General features: G+C 63.4%; 1 protein-coding gene across 1 annotated transcript in view; it reads left to right on the plus strand.

The window, feature by feature from the left end:
- The first annotated feature begins 8,901 nt into the window (after positions 1-8,901).
- DGKZ (diacylglycerol kinase zeta) overlaps positions 8,902-15,868 on the plus strand; it is a 45,139-nt gene continuing 38,172 nt past the window's right edge. The window contains exon 1 of the mRNA XM_059819977.1: positions 8,902-9,104. Coding sequence (XP_059675960.1) covers positions 8,902-9,104 — 203 coding nt within the window. The remainder of the gene's footprint in view (positions 9,105-15,868) is intronic.

A 15,868-nucleotide genomic window follows, 5' to 3' on the forward strand; every position in this document is an offset into this window, starting at 1 on the left:
TGCTCTGCTGAGGCTGCTGTCACGCAGTTTTCCAGCAGCCTGACTTTACCTGACTGTGCATCTGGTTAAGATGAGCGGCTGAGCTCCCTGAGCAGCCCTTGCAGGCAGGCACACGCCTGTGAGCAGCGAGGGGCAGCTGAGTTGTCACCCTCCTCTGCCTCCCCGGCCTCTGAAGGGTTAAGTGCCATTTAGAGAGTGTCTCTAAGGTGACACCAGGCTGCCTCGCTGCTTCGCTGCTCGGTGCAGCTCTCCGCAGCCCCCCTCCCCACGCACACACACTCACGCTCTCTTTCTGCTTTGTCTTTTTGAGGGCTGCTGCAGGATCGGTGCACAGGCACCTTCCTCGCTGCCTACCTCTTTTTCCCCCTCCGCTCGGCTGCTGCTGCCGGAGACACCAAGAGACGTGCCTGGCCCCGGGGGGACCTCACGGAAGGCACCCCAGTCTCTCCTTCGCCTGCTGGGAGCATCATCATCCCTGGACGCTCTCTCTCCTAAGACCCCTTCTCCTGCGAGTGCCGTGTTTCCCACTCCCTCTCCGCTGCCCTCGCAGTGCCAGCTCCGAGGAGGAGCAGCACAGACCTCTCCGGGTTTCCTTCAGCTCTTCACTTTGCTGTGGCAGGGCAGCGGAGACAGAGGGAGGCTGAGCTGCAGCGCCTGAGCTGCCCAAAAGGCTATCAAGAGGCAGATAAATACTACTGCAAAAAGTTGGACGCTGCTTTTTCTCCGTGCTCGTGCTCCTCTGGGTAGGTAAGCCTCGCCACGATCATCCCGCGACCCTGGGGAGGTGAAGCGGAGCAGCACCGTGGGACCCTGCGGGGCTGGACCGAGCTGCCTGAGAGGTTTGTGGGGACAGAGCAGGACTCCCTGCCTGGAGACGCACCTCACCCCAGCATGGCTGAAGGTCCCGGGAGCTGGAGAGACTTCACCCCGGCCAGCGGCGACGGAGAGGCGGCCAAGGGGGCTGCGGCAAGCCTCCTGGGAGCGGCAGATGCAGAGAGTGCCGGGCGAGCGCAACGCTCAGGCCTCCCCGGCGTGGATCCGGCTTGGGAAGAGATGAGAGGGGCGATGGTGGTGGCGGAGGTGGAGGAGCAGTTCCTGCACTTGGCCATCAGAAAGCAGGTCTCCTACAGGTAGGAGCTCCCGGGTCCCTGAGCAGTGGGGCTGGGCTGGGGCGCAGGAGTGCCCTGTCCTGGGGGCATCTCCCTCCTGTGAGTCAGGGCTGGCTCTTCCCTGCAGCCACTGGTGCCTTCCCACCAGAAACCATCTGAGCACAGGGACAAGGGGACCGGTTAGCCCCTTCCCAGCCATGCAACAGCCCCCTCCCCAGCGGCAGTCCCCTTGTCACCCTCGCAGGCCCCCTTATATTTCCTTCTACCCAAATCCCCTTTCCCGTCCCAGGGCTGTGATTCCTCCCAGGCCCCTCTCCAGGTGGTCCATGCCCAACAGCCTCCCACGAGCTCTGGCACGGGGCCGTGGGCTGGACGTTTCCCTCTTTCTCTGCTGCACTGGCTTATCGCTGTTCAGTGCATTGGATGCAAGGGACTTCTGATAACATCGATTCTCCTCTTCCTCCTCTGTCCCAAAGCAAATGTCCCCTTGCTTGACTCCCAGGTCCAGAAACCCTGATCCCACCTGGGGAGTCTGAGAAGTGATGCAAAGATGAAGGGGCTGAGGTTGGGGCTTAGGCTGGAAATGTGCCCTTTGTGGGCACCTTGCAGCAAGAGGAGTATCTGTCCTGGCTCTTGGTGTGACTCTTCTGCCAGGACTGCTCTTCTTAGGACTCACCTACCCCTGCTACAGCCAAGCAAAACTGCAAAGAGGCAAAGAGTGGTTTTCATAGCTCCCATGGAGCTTTTATAGGAGCCATTGCCTGGTGATGCTCAGGTGAGCTCCTATTCCCAACTCCAGACATACTGTCCGAAATCCTGCTTGGGTCAGCACCTCCAGGAGCTCAGCTCTATTCTTTCTCTCACAGCGAATAAGGTCTGGTGTCTCACCCTCCCATTTCTTTCACCGTTTAAGCCCTTCTACCATTCAGGACCCCCGAACTTTGCGGAATGGCTCTCAGGTGTAAGTGAGAAGAAATCCTTTGACCCTGCGCCTGCCCAGAGTGAAAGTGAGCACTTGCAGGACTGACCCTGGGCTGCTGTGAGGGTCTGGGACCAAGCGGAGGGGAGAAGGCAGGAGCCGCCTCCTTACCCTTCTCCTGAGCTGGCTTGGCCCAGGGACATCCCTGTGTCCTCCTGGGCTCAGCGTCAGCATGTCATGCCATGCTCAGCAAGCTCCAGGTAGTTTACAAGCAGGTGGAAAACTGGCACAGAGGATCTTGGTGCCATGCCTGCTGCTGCGGCGGGCAGAGGCTGGACGGGCTCTCCTGCCTCCGGCCTGGGACTCGGGCTGGGGTGCAGAGCTCTGCTGGGGGGCAGATTTCCAGCAGGAGCTATCGGTCACCCCCCGGCTGCGCTCCCACACGTACAGCAGCACTTCTCCCCCCTTGCAAGGGCTGCGGTGCAAACTGTGAGCAAATTGCTCTCTAATACTGCAGTAATGGGAACTAATGGGAAACCGTATTAGCGCCTGCAGAGCAGGAGGGGCCCCGGAGCTGACTCATCTCGAGCACTTGTTATTCCTGCAGTGGGTGGCGAGCAGGAGCCGGGGTGGCAGAGTCCTCCCCGAGGCAGCCCTGCGTCCCTGAGCCTCGCCTGAGCTGGGGCAACGCGCAGCCCTCCTGGCCCTCATTCGGTACCCGGGGCTGCTCACCGAGGCGCCGGGCAGAGCTGGGAGGGTCTCTGCCCTGTCGCCACCAAAGATGAGGGATTACCGTGCCGAGCGGAGGGGGCAGAGCAGGATTTTCTGCTCTTAGCTGTCTTCCTCCAGATGTGCACAGCGCCTTTTGCAAACGGATTAGCCAGCTGCAATTATCCAGTCTCCCCAGGGGAGGAAGGGACCATATTGCAACCTAATTTGATCAGCCTGAATTTGCTCCAGAATTGTCGAAGGTTGCTGGCGACTGTTTACATCCTGCTTGTCCTACCCCGGCCGTCCCAGGCAGGCGGCTCCGCTGACACGCTCCAGCCCACGCTGCCCTTCCGCAAAGCGCCTCTGTCCTCCTCAACCCTCACAAGGGGTCTGTTTGCAAGAGGTTTTGCTCCATCCAACGCGGGCTTTGCAGAAGAGACGAGTCCGGTGGGGTCGGAGGGGATGCCGCAGCTACCTGCGGGCCAGCAGTGAGGGAGGAGGCAGTGTTTGGGATCAGCTGCTTCCTCCACCCTCCGTTTCGGGCAGCTGAGCAAAGGGAAGGGGAAACAGGAGAGGAAGTGTCTGGGGGTGGAAATCTGCTTGTGCTGTCCTGCGACACCCACGCAGGCTCGGGTCTGGCTGCTCCCTGGGGCAGGTCAGGCAGTGATGGAGCTGTCGCCCAGAGCTAGGCTAACCTTTCATCAGGTGCCCCTCCTGCAGCAGCCGAAGCCTGGGGGGGGGCTGACAGAAATCCCCTCGCCATGCTGCCTGGCTCTGGAGGCACTTAGCGAGCTCCGGTACGGAGTTTGGAGAACCTCCTCTTTGGGCTGTGGGCGTCAGAGGTGTCCTCAATGTCAAGCGAAGGTTGGAGGCCCTGGTCCTCCTGCTGCCAACCTGCCTGTTCCTGCGGGGACCCATTAGTCATCACAGGGGCAGGCGGCCTGAGCTGCTATATAAAGGTTTTGAAATAAGCAGAAATGATATTAAGCCCGTGGAAATAAAGTTCCTTCCATAAATAGCTGCCGCGGTGTATGGAGGCGCCTTGGGCGGGTGGAAGAGAGCTCAGCACTCAGGTTATATTTAGGGCTTTGAGTAGCAGTTTCGTGCCAAGCTTATTAATGATGCTGGCTTGTGCACCAGATTTGCACATTCTGGGACAATTTTCCCAGTAGAGAGGTGCTTCTGCAACATCAGAAGGACCCCGTGCTCTCTGTCATTGCAGCAAACCCTGAGCAAGCGCCAGGGCTTTTTGCCTTGCCCCCGGAGAGTCACTTCGGCCAAGGTGAGTCCGAAGTCAGCTCCTGCTAACTTCGGGTGTCTCCACCAAGTTTTTGCGGTGGGGCAGGAGCATCTCTAGCTCCCCGAGTAGGGCAGCTCCAGTGGCAGTAAGGTGAGTTAGAGGCTGGGGGAGCTTTGCTCTAGGAAAATGCCTGTGACCTGGAGCTGGGGAGGCCTGGGACAGGGGCTGGCTGGCTGCAGCAGCATCCTGCAGCCTCTCCGGCGGGGCTGGGGACCTGTGCAGTTCTGGGCTCTCTCTCATCTTTGACACTTTCTCGGTTGCTTTCGGGGTGACGCTTGCAGCGGTGGCCTTTGTCACTGCCACCGCTCCCAGCAACCCAGCCCACAGGGGTGTTTACCCAGAAAGGAAACCACAAGTGCACAAAAGCTCATTGCACGGGCTCCCCGCAGGCTATGTCTGTGGGGTGAGCGATGTGCCGGGCATCAGACCGGTGCCCTTCTCCTCTCAGCCACCTCCGAAGGCAGCGCCCGGCACAGCCCATGCACCATAGGGCTCCTCACAGGCATCTTGAGGCATCGGGAAGAGGGGTCCCTGTGGCTCTCCGTGACCCCCCACCCGGCGTTAGTCCCCGCGGAGCAAAACGGGGCGTCCCCTTTGCCGGCTCCCGACCCTGCTAGCGAGATGCGGGGCACCTCGGCTGCTCAGCGTGGTCCCCGGCTGGCAGATAGGACGCAGCTAATGCATCTCACAGGCTGTTCTGTGCCGGGGAGCTAAATATAAACCAGAGAGCGGAGGGGGCTGCTTTGTAATGTAAATAGGAAGGGAGCTTGGTCACAGGCGAAGGCAGGGCAGAGGGGAGAGCTGGCAGGGCCTGCTGGGGAGAGGGAGGTGGGAGCCCTGCGGGGCCGGCGGGAGCTGGTTGCAGCTCTCTGGTGTCTTCTCTTCCTTCTGCCTTCAGATCTGGCTGGGCTCTGGGCTTCTGTCGAGTCCCAGGGCAGAGGGTGTGCAGCCCCTCTGTCCCAGCTGGGCAGGGCAGGGGCTGGGGAGGAAGGAAAGGAGAGCCGTCGGCTGCAGGGAGAGAGGGGCAGAGAGGGGCCTCCTTCCTCCGAGTCCTGCCTGCTAGCCTTTTAATCGTGTTAGCCTGGCTCTGCAGAGCCGCATAATCAAATTCCCATTCATTCCCAGCAAGCCGAGCCCGCTCCGCTCTGACAGAGACATCTGTCTCTGCGTCCCTCTGTGCAGCTGGGGAAAGGAGACGGCTGGCATCCCCTGGGACGGCCGGAGGGAAGCTCACAGTGCTGGAAAGTTCTGATGAGCGGGTAGCTCCTCACAGAACTTGGTCGGGGGGTGACAAGCACCATCCCCTGCCCTGACCCTCTCCGGAGCCAGAGACAAGCTCTGCTTGCGGGGCATAGCATGTGTGAGAGCTCCCAGGCGCTGTGGCCGTCCCACCGCTGGTGGTTGGCCCCGCTGCCGTCAGGCACAGGTTCTGGCAGACGCAGGGATGGGATGGGTTTGGAGTCAGCATCGGGCAGCGCTTGGTGAGCGGTGCTGGTGTGTATTCACTCCATGGCTCTCATCCTGGATGCTCCTAGGTGCAAGGCGGTGGTAAACTGGGGATCGGGCTGCATGTAACAAGAGACGGAAACGTCCCAAGAGTTTTGGAGAAACTGGGAGGCTGTGGGTACAGCCTGGCTGTGCAGGGACATGCCTGCAGCAGTGCCGGGGCAGGGCAGCGTAACGCAGCCCCAAGCCCCCATCTTAAACCAGACACAATCCCTGGTTTAAGGCAATCCAAGACCATGCTGCTGCCAGAGGGGATGCTCCTGTCCTCCCTCCTGCTGATGGTTTTCCATGCCAGGTGGGCCAGGCCGCTCCCTGAGGCAGCAGAAGACACCGTTAGCCTTCCCTGGTTGTCCCCACAGCCGCAGCCTTGCGTGTGGTGGGGGTGCGCGGGGGGAACGCGGGGTGGGAGTCCCGGAGAGCAGGGAGGCTGCGTTAGGGACAATGTGAAACTGCCCCCACATGCTGCTGGGTGGGGAGAGCTGGGATCCCTGAGCTGAAATTGCTGTGGTGGCCATCCCCACCCTTGGCCATCCCCTCCCTTATCGGATCCCAGCTCACAATGAATCCCACAGGCAGGTATCCTGCCAGGTTTGGGCTAAGCAAGCAGCTTAACCCCTTCCTTACCAGGGGACTGCACACTCTAGCACAGAAAGATGGGGTGTGCTGGGTCACAAAACCACCCGGCACAGTGACCCCCATCCCTCCCCGGTGCTGCCTGCAGAGAAGCCAGTGCCAGCAGGGTCATCCCCTCTGGTCTCCTGACCAAGAACACCCAGAAGTGGGCTTTCTATGGGTTCCCCCATGGTTTCGCACCAACCCCAAGGGACAGGACTGTGGAAGGACACACGGACACAGCACAGAGAGGAGGGTGAAGGTCCCAGGGCAGGGCGTGTTACTTCTCTGACAGCCTCACCAAGTCCCGGTGCTCCCAGGTAAGAGAACTGGACGTCGGCGCCTCGGGGCAGCACGAAACATGACAGGGAAATGTCTGCAGGCAGAGAGCAAACGTGACCAACCCATCGTGCCATGCAAAGCATCGGGGATGACAAACCCTTTCGGTGATAACAAAACCTCTCGATCTCTAGGCTGGAGTTAGGCATCCAGGACCTGCCTTTTCCTCCCTTGGCATGGTAATTAGTGCAGTGGGTTGTGTTTGGTTTCAGAGCTCGCCTGGTGAGATCAAGGTCTGCCGATGGTTTGTTTTTTTCCTTTTGATGATGGAGTCTAAAGCGAGACCGTGTGCCTCTTCAGAAATGCCATCCGTGCGGGCTGCAGGGGCTGGCTCTGCTGGCTTGCTTTTCTCTGGCGGCACAGAAGCCACCCACAGACCCCCTCGCTGATCTCAAGGTCTGCTGGAGCCGGAGCAGACCGAGCAGCGTCTGGTTGTGAAGAGCTGGGGTTTTTGGAGCTGGGGACAGGCTGAGCCTGCAGGCTCATGCTGTGCCCTGCAGACCCACACCGGGGGACGGATGACGAATGTCAGTCTCTCTCTCTGCTCTTCGGAGCTGGCCCGGAGCCTCCCAGATGCTTGTGCTTCCCACAGTCCCCGTATCTGTCTTACCCGGGCGGTTTTTCGACAAACCCTGGCGCAGGGCGAGCAGATGCTCATGCCCGGAGGGTGTTTGGAGACCCACCGCACACAGGAGACGCACACAGTCGGGGGGTTGTGAGTGCTGCAGCACCGTGCGGGGTGAGGATGCACGTGGCCCCGGGTGGGCTGCAGGAGGACAACCCCACCGCCATGGCCCTGTTTGCACGGTGGTGCTGGGGCAGCTTTGGGAGAGGGGGCTGTCTGGAGCCTGGGGGCTTTTGAAGAGCCGCCCAGCAAGGGAGGTGAGGCTCCTCGGCACGCAGTCCAGCGCGCCAGGGCGTGCTCCTGCTTGCCGAGGGCGCGCGTGAGGCTTCTCCGGAGAGGGCCCAGCAGAGGAGGTGGCCCCATGCCGTGAGCTGCCGGGGGAAGAGTGCGGCGCAGCCGGCTGCGATGACAGCCGCCCTCACACTTCCAGGAAGTGCAGAGAGAGGAACCAGGTGGAGGGTGCAAACAAAGCCGGGGCTGCGGGCGGCCGGCCGGGCGGCGGAGCGCTGGCAGGGACCTGCCCTCGGCATGACTCCGGAAAGCGGCCGCTGGGGAAGGAAGAGCGAGAGTGAACCCCGGGACGGCTGAGCGCATCAGCTCGTGCTACGGCAGATGTGGCGGCACCGCTCCTGGGATGTTCCCCAGAGCCCTCCGGAGGACGGAGATACGAGGTACCCGCCGAGCCGGCCTCCGACACCTTCCTCTTGCTCTTGGGGGGCCGAGGCGCTGTGGCCGGCACTGACAGCCTGCGCTTCGGGGGGTGGGGGAAAGGCTTCCCATGCTTTCCCGGTGCCTCGCCAGCAATCCCCACCTCTTCTCCCAGTGCCAGCGCCGGGCTTGCGCAGCGCAACCTCCCCAGCGGGGCTGTCGAAGGGCTGCGCGGGCGCCCTCGATGCGGAGCCTGCGAGCGCACACGGTCAGCGGGGCTCGGCCTGGGCCCTCGGGTTCCTCCTGCAGCTGGTGGGAGCGGGAAGGTGCGTCCCCATCCCCACCAGCCCTCCAGGGAAAGGGTTGGTGCTCGAGGTGGCCCAGCGGGACCTGCGCCGAGGGGGCTACGGGTCAGCAGGAGCGGCCTTGCCGGGCTGGCGGCTGGGACCCTGCCCGGGCAGCCCCGGCCTTCCGCCTGCCCCGGCACCCTCGGGGGAGCGGGGGAAAGCACCGTCACGGGCAGCTCATTTTCCACGCCAAAGCGGGCCGCCCTCCCCTCCCGCCAGGCGGGGAGAGGGTTTCCTGGCGGGAGGCTGCCCGGCCGGGGGTCCCGGTGGGAGACGGGGAGGAGAAGCAAGGCGGGCGGCTCGCCGGGCGGGCGGGAGCCGCAGCGTCCGCCCCGGCAGCGAGGCCGGCGGTGGCTCCCGGTCCCCGGAGAGGGCGGTGGCGGGGCTGTTGGCTCCGGCCCCCCGCGTCCGGCGGTGAACAATGGGAGGCGGAGGCGGAGGAGGGGGGAGGCTCCGCTCCTGCCGCCGAGCCTCTTCCCGAGCGCGGGGCGGCGGCGGGGCTGACACGCCGCTTCCTGAGCCGGCAGCGCCGGGCCACGGGGCCGGGCCCCTCGCCGCCGCCGCGGGGCGCCCCCGGTGCCGCTCGCCGCGCGGCCCGGGCGGCGGCAGGGGGCGCTGGCGGCTCGGCGCGGCCTCCGGGGCCGCCGGTGCGCGGCCGCACTTCCTGCCCGCCCGCCGGCCCCGGCGGGGCGGGAGTCCCTCCCGGCCGCGCCGCCCCCCGCCCGCCCCCAGTCCCCTCCCCTGGCGCGGGGCGGCGGTAGCGGCGGCGAGCCCCGAGCCCGGCCATGGAGGCGGCGCGGCCCCCGCCGCCCGGCGGCTCGCCTTCCGCCTCCTCCTCCTCCTCCGCCACCGCCGCCGCCGCCTCCTCCGGGGCGTCGGGCGGCGCCGAGCCCGAGCGGGGCCCTCCGCCGCCGCCGCCGCCGCCGCCTCCGCTGGGCCGCCGGCACAGCAACAAGCGCTTCACCGGCCTCAAGCTCTTCGGGCGCAGGTGAGCACCGGGCGGGGCGGCAGCGGGACGGCGGGTGCCGCCGGCCGGGCGGGCTCCGGGCAGCGTCTCCCCCGCCGCCCCGGCACCTGGCGCCGGGGCTGGGGAGGAGGCCGGTCCCCCGGGGCGAGGGCCGGCCAGGGGCGGCCGGAGCATCATGAACGGAGGCTGCGGAGCCGCTGCCTCTCCCCCGCGGGAGGGGGGGGCTCCCGCCGCGCCGGGCCCCGCGGAGGGAGGGGGCCGACCCCCGTTACCAAGCGGCTGAGCGCAACCGCCGAGGGACGCGGGACGTGGCGTGGGGATGGAGGGTTTGCGTTTTCCTCCCTTTGAGCTCTGGACGCGAGCGGTGGGAAGTTGGGAAGCATCGCCCTCGCTGCGCCCGCTCTCCTCCCCGGAGAAGTCAGAGCCTCATCTCTGGAGGGTTCGTTTCCACCGGCTCAGAACCGCCTGTCTCCATCCCCGTCCCGTGCTTCGGCTGCGGGACCGGCGGTCCTGCAGCTGCGGGGTGATGGCTGTGCCGGTCCTGCCCTGTCTGCTGGGATCCCAGCTTCCAGTCCCCCCCCCGGGGATCCCAGCTTCCAGTCCCCCCCCCCCGGGGATCCCAGCTTCCAGCCCCCCCCCCCCGGGGATCCCAGCTTCCAGCCCCCCCCCCCCGGGGATCCCAGCTTCCAGCCCCCCCGGGGATCCCAGCTTCCAGCCCCTGGGATCTCAGCTTCGCTCGCCTCCTCCCCAGAGTCAACTGGGCTCCCCGCACCTCCCGCAGCCCTGCTGTTGGCCTCGTGGGATTTGGGGGGGTCCTTGGCCCGCGTAAGCAAAGGGATGCCCCTGCCAGCCAGAGGTGTGTAAAAACGTTGAATAACTGAGGTCTGAAGGCATCTCTGGAGGTCACCTGCTCCACCCTGCCGCCTCGAAGCAGGGCTGAATTTGATCAGGCTGCTGATGCTGAGTTTGGAGTGTCACCAGGGTGGAGACTGCACAGCCTCCCCGGGCACCTGCTCCCATGCTTCAGCTCCCGGAGATTTTTTTTCCCTGACATCTATTCAGAGTTTCCCCTGTTGCAGCCTGTGCCCATTGTCTCTCAGGTTGTCGCTGTGCACCTCTGGGCAGCATCTGGCTCAATCTTCTGCGTACCTTCCCATCAGGTAGCTGAAGACGGTAATAATAGTTCCCCTTCTCTTCCTCAGGCCAAACCACCGCGTTATCTCAGTCTCTCCTTGTATCCTGCCCCCAACCATCTTGGTGGCCGTCTGCTGAGCTTGCTACAGCTCATCAGTATTTTTGGCATACAGGGGGGCCCGAAGCAGGATGCACTGCTCCTGGGTGATGTCACAGGTGCTGGATGGAGGGGAAAGGCCCCAATTTCAACCTCCACAGCCAAGCTGGAGCTGGGAGTGGAGGGCTTGCAAGGTCACCCCACCACGGAGCGGTGCTCTCCTCTGCTCTGCTTTCAGAGCTGGTGGCAGTGGCTGCCTGGAGCTCCTGGCAGTCTCTGGCCTGTCCCCAATACTGCATGGCATCTCTCTCTGCCTCCCAGGGGTTTGGGCTGCCGTTCCTGCAGACTATATCAGAGCCTACATTGAGGGGAAGTTCTCCACTTGTGAACAGCCTTCTGCAGCGTTGACACATGGGGGAGAGGCAAAGTCGGATGGGCAGAGGGGGCCAGCACGCCTGCCGGGACGGCAGGAAATGCCCGTTGGGTTGTTTGGTGTGGGGATGCTTCTCTCGCTCCTCTTTTGCTGATGGTGGACCCGGTTTCCTCTGGCTCGGGGTGATGAATGCGGCACCCGGAGCTGCAGGGGAGTGAGGGGAGATTCTTCCGAGTAGGAAGGGGCTCCCACACGTGCCCGTGGGAGGTGGGCTCGGTGGGAAGCTGTGCAGGATAATTGACTGCACGCTGCTGAATTTGTGCCCACCTGAGTGTCAGAGCCAAGGACGACGTGAAGTTCCACCTCCTCCGAGGGAATTGCGGGGGAAGGCTTTGCTGCACTTTCTTTTGGTGAGAAGTACAGCCAGCCCCTACCCCACAAACGCTTTCCAACAGCCATCGGTGTGGAAATTTGCACTCCCTTCGATTCTGGGTTTTAGCCAGAGCATGTGTGGCTGGGAAGCGGGTAGGAGCTTGCCCGCTGGCAGCGGTGAGTCTCTGGAGAGCCCCGACTTCAAGGAGAGAGGTCTCCCAAGGTGGGCACGTGCTGCTGGGCTCTGCCCGCGGTGACACCAGGAGGCACGGCCACGGCCAGGCGAGGGACAGGTCCACAAAATGGCAAGAGAGCCCACCTTGTCCCCAGGGCAGGTGAGCCCTGAGGGGATTTGAAGCAAAAGAGGGGTGAGCCCCTGAGCTCTGGCCTCCGGCGGTACGTTAGTTCCCTGCGTTTTGCAAGCAGGCTTATTTCTGTACCTTGTAATTGCCTTACAGAAGGGTGGAGTAATTGGCTCCAGAGCTGACGGAGACAAGTGCACAATACGTGCATCCGGGCCATGGATGGGTAATTCTTTTAATTGGGCTGATAAAGAGATTGGGGCTGATCAGATAATAGGTGGTTAGGATTAAATTTCCTTCCTAGGTGGCCCGTTTCTTGTGCTGTGGGTGAACAGCACGGTTTACCCTTTCCAGGGGGGCCTTGGGGAAGGAGCGTGAGCGCAGGGGACAAAGCCCCTTTCTTGCTCTCCCCCGTGCTGGAGAGGTGGGATGCTGAAATGGGTCTTCCCTGTGGGTTTAGGGTCTTTAACACACCCCCCTTCAGAGGAGGTACGTGTGATGGCCGGGTCTGCTGCGGCCGCGTAAGCAGGGACCATAGCCGCCACTGGGGCGGCCGGTGGGCGTTTGCCCTGCAGAGAGCATGGAACCAAGTTTTCGGCTGTGGTCCTTTGGCAGGCCCAGCGCTGGAGCCTGCACGCGAGCCCGGGGGCGCCTGCCGTGGCCCCGGGGAAGGTCTGTGGGTGGCACGGCATGTGGGTAAACGGCACTCGAGAAACTGAGCCGAGCACCCGCCTACGTCTTTCTGGGACGTCGCTTGTCACTGTCTTTCTTGCAGCCTGACGCTCACGCTCATGTGAAAGCTGGGGGAGACGTGCTGGTGGGACGGTCGCCCAGCCTTCCTCATCCCAGCTGCGTGGGGGGGTACCACCGTGTCCCCTCGAACCTGCTAGCCCTTGGTGAGTGGGTCCAGCCAGGGTGCAGGGCTTTGGGTCTGCTTTCCCCTAGCACGGGTGCGGTAGAGGGGCTGTGCGGTGGAGTAAGCCCCGGGTGCCCTGGCAGACGGTGATGAGGAGCCTGAAGTTTGCGATCTGCATGCTGGCAGGCCGAGAGCAGCGCTTACCTCGGGACAGGCTTTTTCACAACGTACCTTGCTGCCAGCAAGCCGTTGAGCAATCCTCCTCCTCCTCCTCCTCCATGCATGCAGCTTTTGCACGCCTCTAGCTCTGAAACCTTCCACCCTCTGCTCCCCATCCAGCTCACAGGTCATGGGTGGCGTTAGCTGGGCCCGGGCCAGTGACACCCATGGGAGTCCCCAGCTGTCCCCTGCAGTGACACCCAGGCTTGTTTGCAGGGCAGGTGGGATGTGTTCCCGCGGCCGTGTTTGCTCTTGCGCTCTCTGCTCCGGGCCTGACCTCCGTGGGGCAGCTCCGGCACTGTTGATCTTGCCAGGGGAAAAAAAAAAAAAGCATTGGGCACGCTGAGCAGCCATCCGCTGCCCTCCCGAGATCCGAGCAGGGGCTGCCGCAGCACCGTGCGCCTGCACTGGGGAAGGTGGCAGGACCTCTAATCTGCTTGGGAGTTGGAGCATCCCTTCCAGGAAACCCTGTAATCTCCTCAGGGGGCTGAGAGGAGGGAGGACAAGGGACCTCTTCCCTCCTTTGAACAAAAACGATGGGAAGAGAGAAGGGCAGCGGAGGAGCACTGGGAGCGGGCACCAGTCTTTATAAGGAGACAGTGCTGAGAAGGGAGAGGCAGAGCCACGGATGTTAAGGGGGAGAGTTTGGGAGCTGTTTGATTGCGTGGGTCCTCTTGGGAGCTAAGAGCAGATGCTCGTAGGGCGAGGCCAGCCCTCTGGGGTGGGGGGGATGCTCTCGTGGAAGGCAACCTGAGCTCTGGCTGGCAGTGGGGGATGCAGGGTAGGATTTCCTTCTCTCATCGTGGTGTTGTGCCCAGGGAGCAGACAGTCTCCCCAGAGACTTGACAAAGCCTCTAAACAGATCTTCCAGCTCCGCTCTCGGTGGAGCTCTAGTTTCTTTTTCCCAGGTGACTCCGTGAGCTGAAGCTCCTGAGTTAGCTTTCAGCCCCGCGTTCGCTTGCTTGCTGGCTGCCGTAAAGAGGTGCCGACTTTGAGATGCTGAGCTCAGGAGCAGAGCTAGGGCTGCGGGCTGAGGCTTAGGCTCCTTGACCCTTGGGCCCATAAGCCATCCTTTTCGGAAGAGACGGGGACTGGCAGGAGGTGAATTGCTTCTGCTGGAGACTTTTAGAGGTAGGGACTCTGGTGCAGGACCTACCTGGGGACACGGACAAGGCGTGGAAATAGGGGAAACCTGTCCTGCTGGTTTTTGAGCTGGCACCAAGCTCCGAGGGAATAAGTGCCTCTGCCTTTGCGATCCCGAGTTCGGGAGCTTTCCCCGGGCCAGCTCTCCAGTATTACAAAAGTAATACCCCACGTTTCTGTTGCAACTTGCAGGCCCGGCAGCAGCTGCAGTCTCCCTTTGGGAGCTGGGAGGCTTTCTTCTCCTCCCCGTCAGGACGTCAGGTGGGGGGTGAAGCTCCGCCGAGGCAAGACATGAGACTGCGCTGGCCACACCAGTGCCCAGGGAGGATGGAGTCCTCCCGTCCCTGCCGGACACGTGTGTTAGACCCAGCGCTGTTCTCCTCCTGCTTGTGGTTTAGGGGTTGTTGCCTGGGGGTGTTAACTTTGTGGTTAACTGTGAGCTCTGCCCCCAGGGGAAACTCCTCCTCATCGCACCAGGGACTAGCTGAGAGGACCTCTTCCCAGTCCCTGCCGTCCCAGACAGTAGGAGTTAATGGGCCTCCTGCCTCAGCCCTGCCTGCCCGGCAGGTTGTGCTGTCTGGGTTAGGCTGCCAGTTCCAGTTTCTACCTGCAGCCGTTGCTCCCGCGCCTGGGAACAGCCTGCCTGAGCTTTGCCCATCTCGCGGCTGTCACCCTTTCCCAGTGGTCCAGGGCCCAGGGAAATGAGCTAAGCATCCCCCGTCTCAGGGGAGCCCTGCCTAGCTGGCAGGGACCGGTGGGAGCTGGGGACCTGCCTCTGGGGGATGCTGCCCAAGATGCGGGTGCAGGGCGGTAGGTATGTGGCACTGGTATGGGAAGCCCCTCTCTGGGAGCAGACAGAGGTAGTCCCACCTTCGGCTGCTGCCCGTCCTCCGTGTGCCCGGAGTCAGTGGGAGATGCCTTCAGTGCGGAGTCAGTGGGAGATGCCTTCAGTGTGCCTCACCGGCTGCTGCCCACGGGCATGGCTGAGCTGCTGCTGCCGCTCCCCCGGCATTATCGGAGGATGACGGCTCGTGGCGGGCTCGAGCCGCACCACAGCCTGGTCCCAGCCTCATGGCGGGGGGCTCCTGGACAGAGAGGCATCAAAATCCCACCTGGGACCAGCAGGGAAGAGCTTGGTGTTTGCCCCTTCCCTGGCTCCGCTCACCCCGTCTCCCTTCCCCTGCTCGCCAGCTGCAGGTCGGCTCTCTGCGGGGCAGGAGCAGTCTTGCTCCGAAAGATGGTGTGGCTTTGCAGAAGGTCACGTGGCGCTGTTGGCTGGCTGTCCCAGGAAGTCAAGGGAGCTAACGAAGAGGCTCGTTGCAGAGGGTTTTCCCCTTGTTTTGGCGCAGCTCGGCTCCCACAGGAAACGTGGGTGCCGGAACAGCCTGTCCATCGCTTACCGTTGGCAGCCCAGGTGCTGAGCCGGAGCGCGGGGGGACTCCTTCCTGCCCGCTTTCCCCTGGTTGGGGGGGTCCCGCCTCTGCTCCGGGGCAGGGCTCACCGGTGGGATGAGGATGGAGAGTCATGGGGCAGAAGTACCTAAGACAGCTCGGAGCTCTCTTCCCAAGCTCCCGGTCTCCAGGCACGGCCCGTAGCCAGCCCAGAGAGGGAGCGGGGGGGCCATGCAGCCGGCCACATGCCGGCCCCTCCATGTGAAAGTTCCCTCTCAATCAGATTATCTGTAACTCATCCTGCCTTGCTGCCCCAGCCCTGGCCAGGAGCCGCTCGGATCCAGCGCTAAGCCTCTTACCGCCCAAGACCGAGGTCACCACGCAAGGGGACGTGGCATGGGGCACTCTGGCAGCAGGCGCCCGGCAGCTGCTGCCACTAAAATGTGGCGGGGGGGTGTGGGGGGGATGTTTTCTGCAGGGATTTTGCACCCGTCAGAGGCTGGCAGATGGCGGGATTAAGAGGCAGCAGGGCTCCTGTCCCGTGAGAGCTGCCGGGGTGCACGGTCGGACGCACCCTGCTCCCCAGCCCAGCTCCCGGCTGGGCTAAGGGTTGGCCCGGGGCCAGGAGATGCCCCGGCAAAGGCTGCTGGCGAGGACCCCTCACCTGGGCTCGAGCAACGGTGTTACCGGCCCACAAGTTTTCTTGTCGTTTGAACAACGGAGGAAGCAGATGTGGTGGCGATGGGTGTCGGAGGGGTCCCCAGAAAGGTGCTCCCCCTCTGCGCTGGGTCACCGAGAGCTTTGCTCCCCGGCCCCTGGCTGGCGGTGGGTCGGGGCTCTCAGGGCTCGGTGCCCGCGCGCAGGGACCGGAGCGTTGGGAACAGGCAAGCTGCCCTGC

This window comes from Gavia stellata, chromosome 7 (genome assembly GCF_030936135.1).
Source record: "Gavia stellata isolate bGavSte3 chromosome 7, bGavSte3.hap2, whole genome shotgun sequence".
Taxonomy (NCBI): Eukaryota; Metazoa; Chordata; class Aves; order Gaviiformes; family Gaviidae; genus Gavia; species Gavia stellata.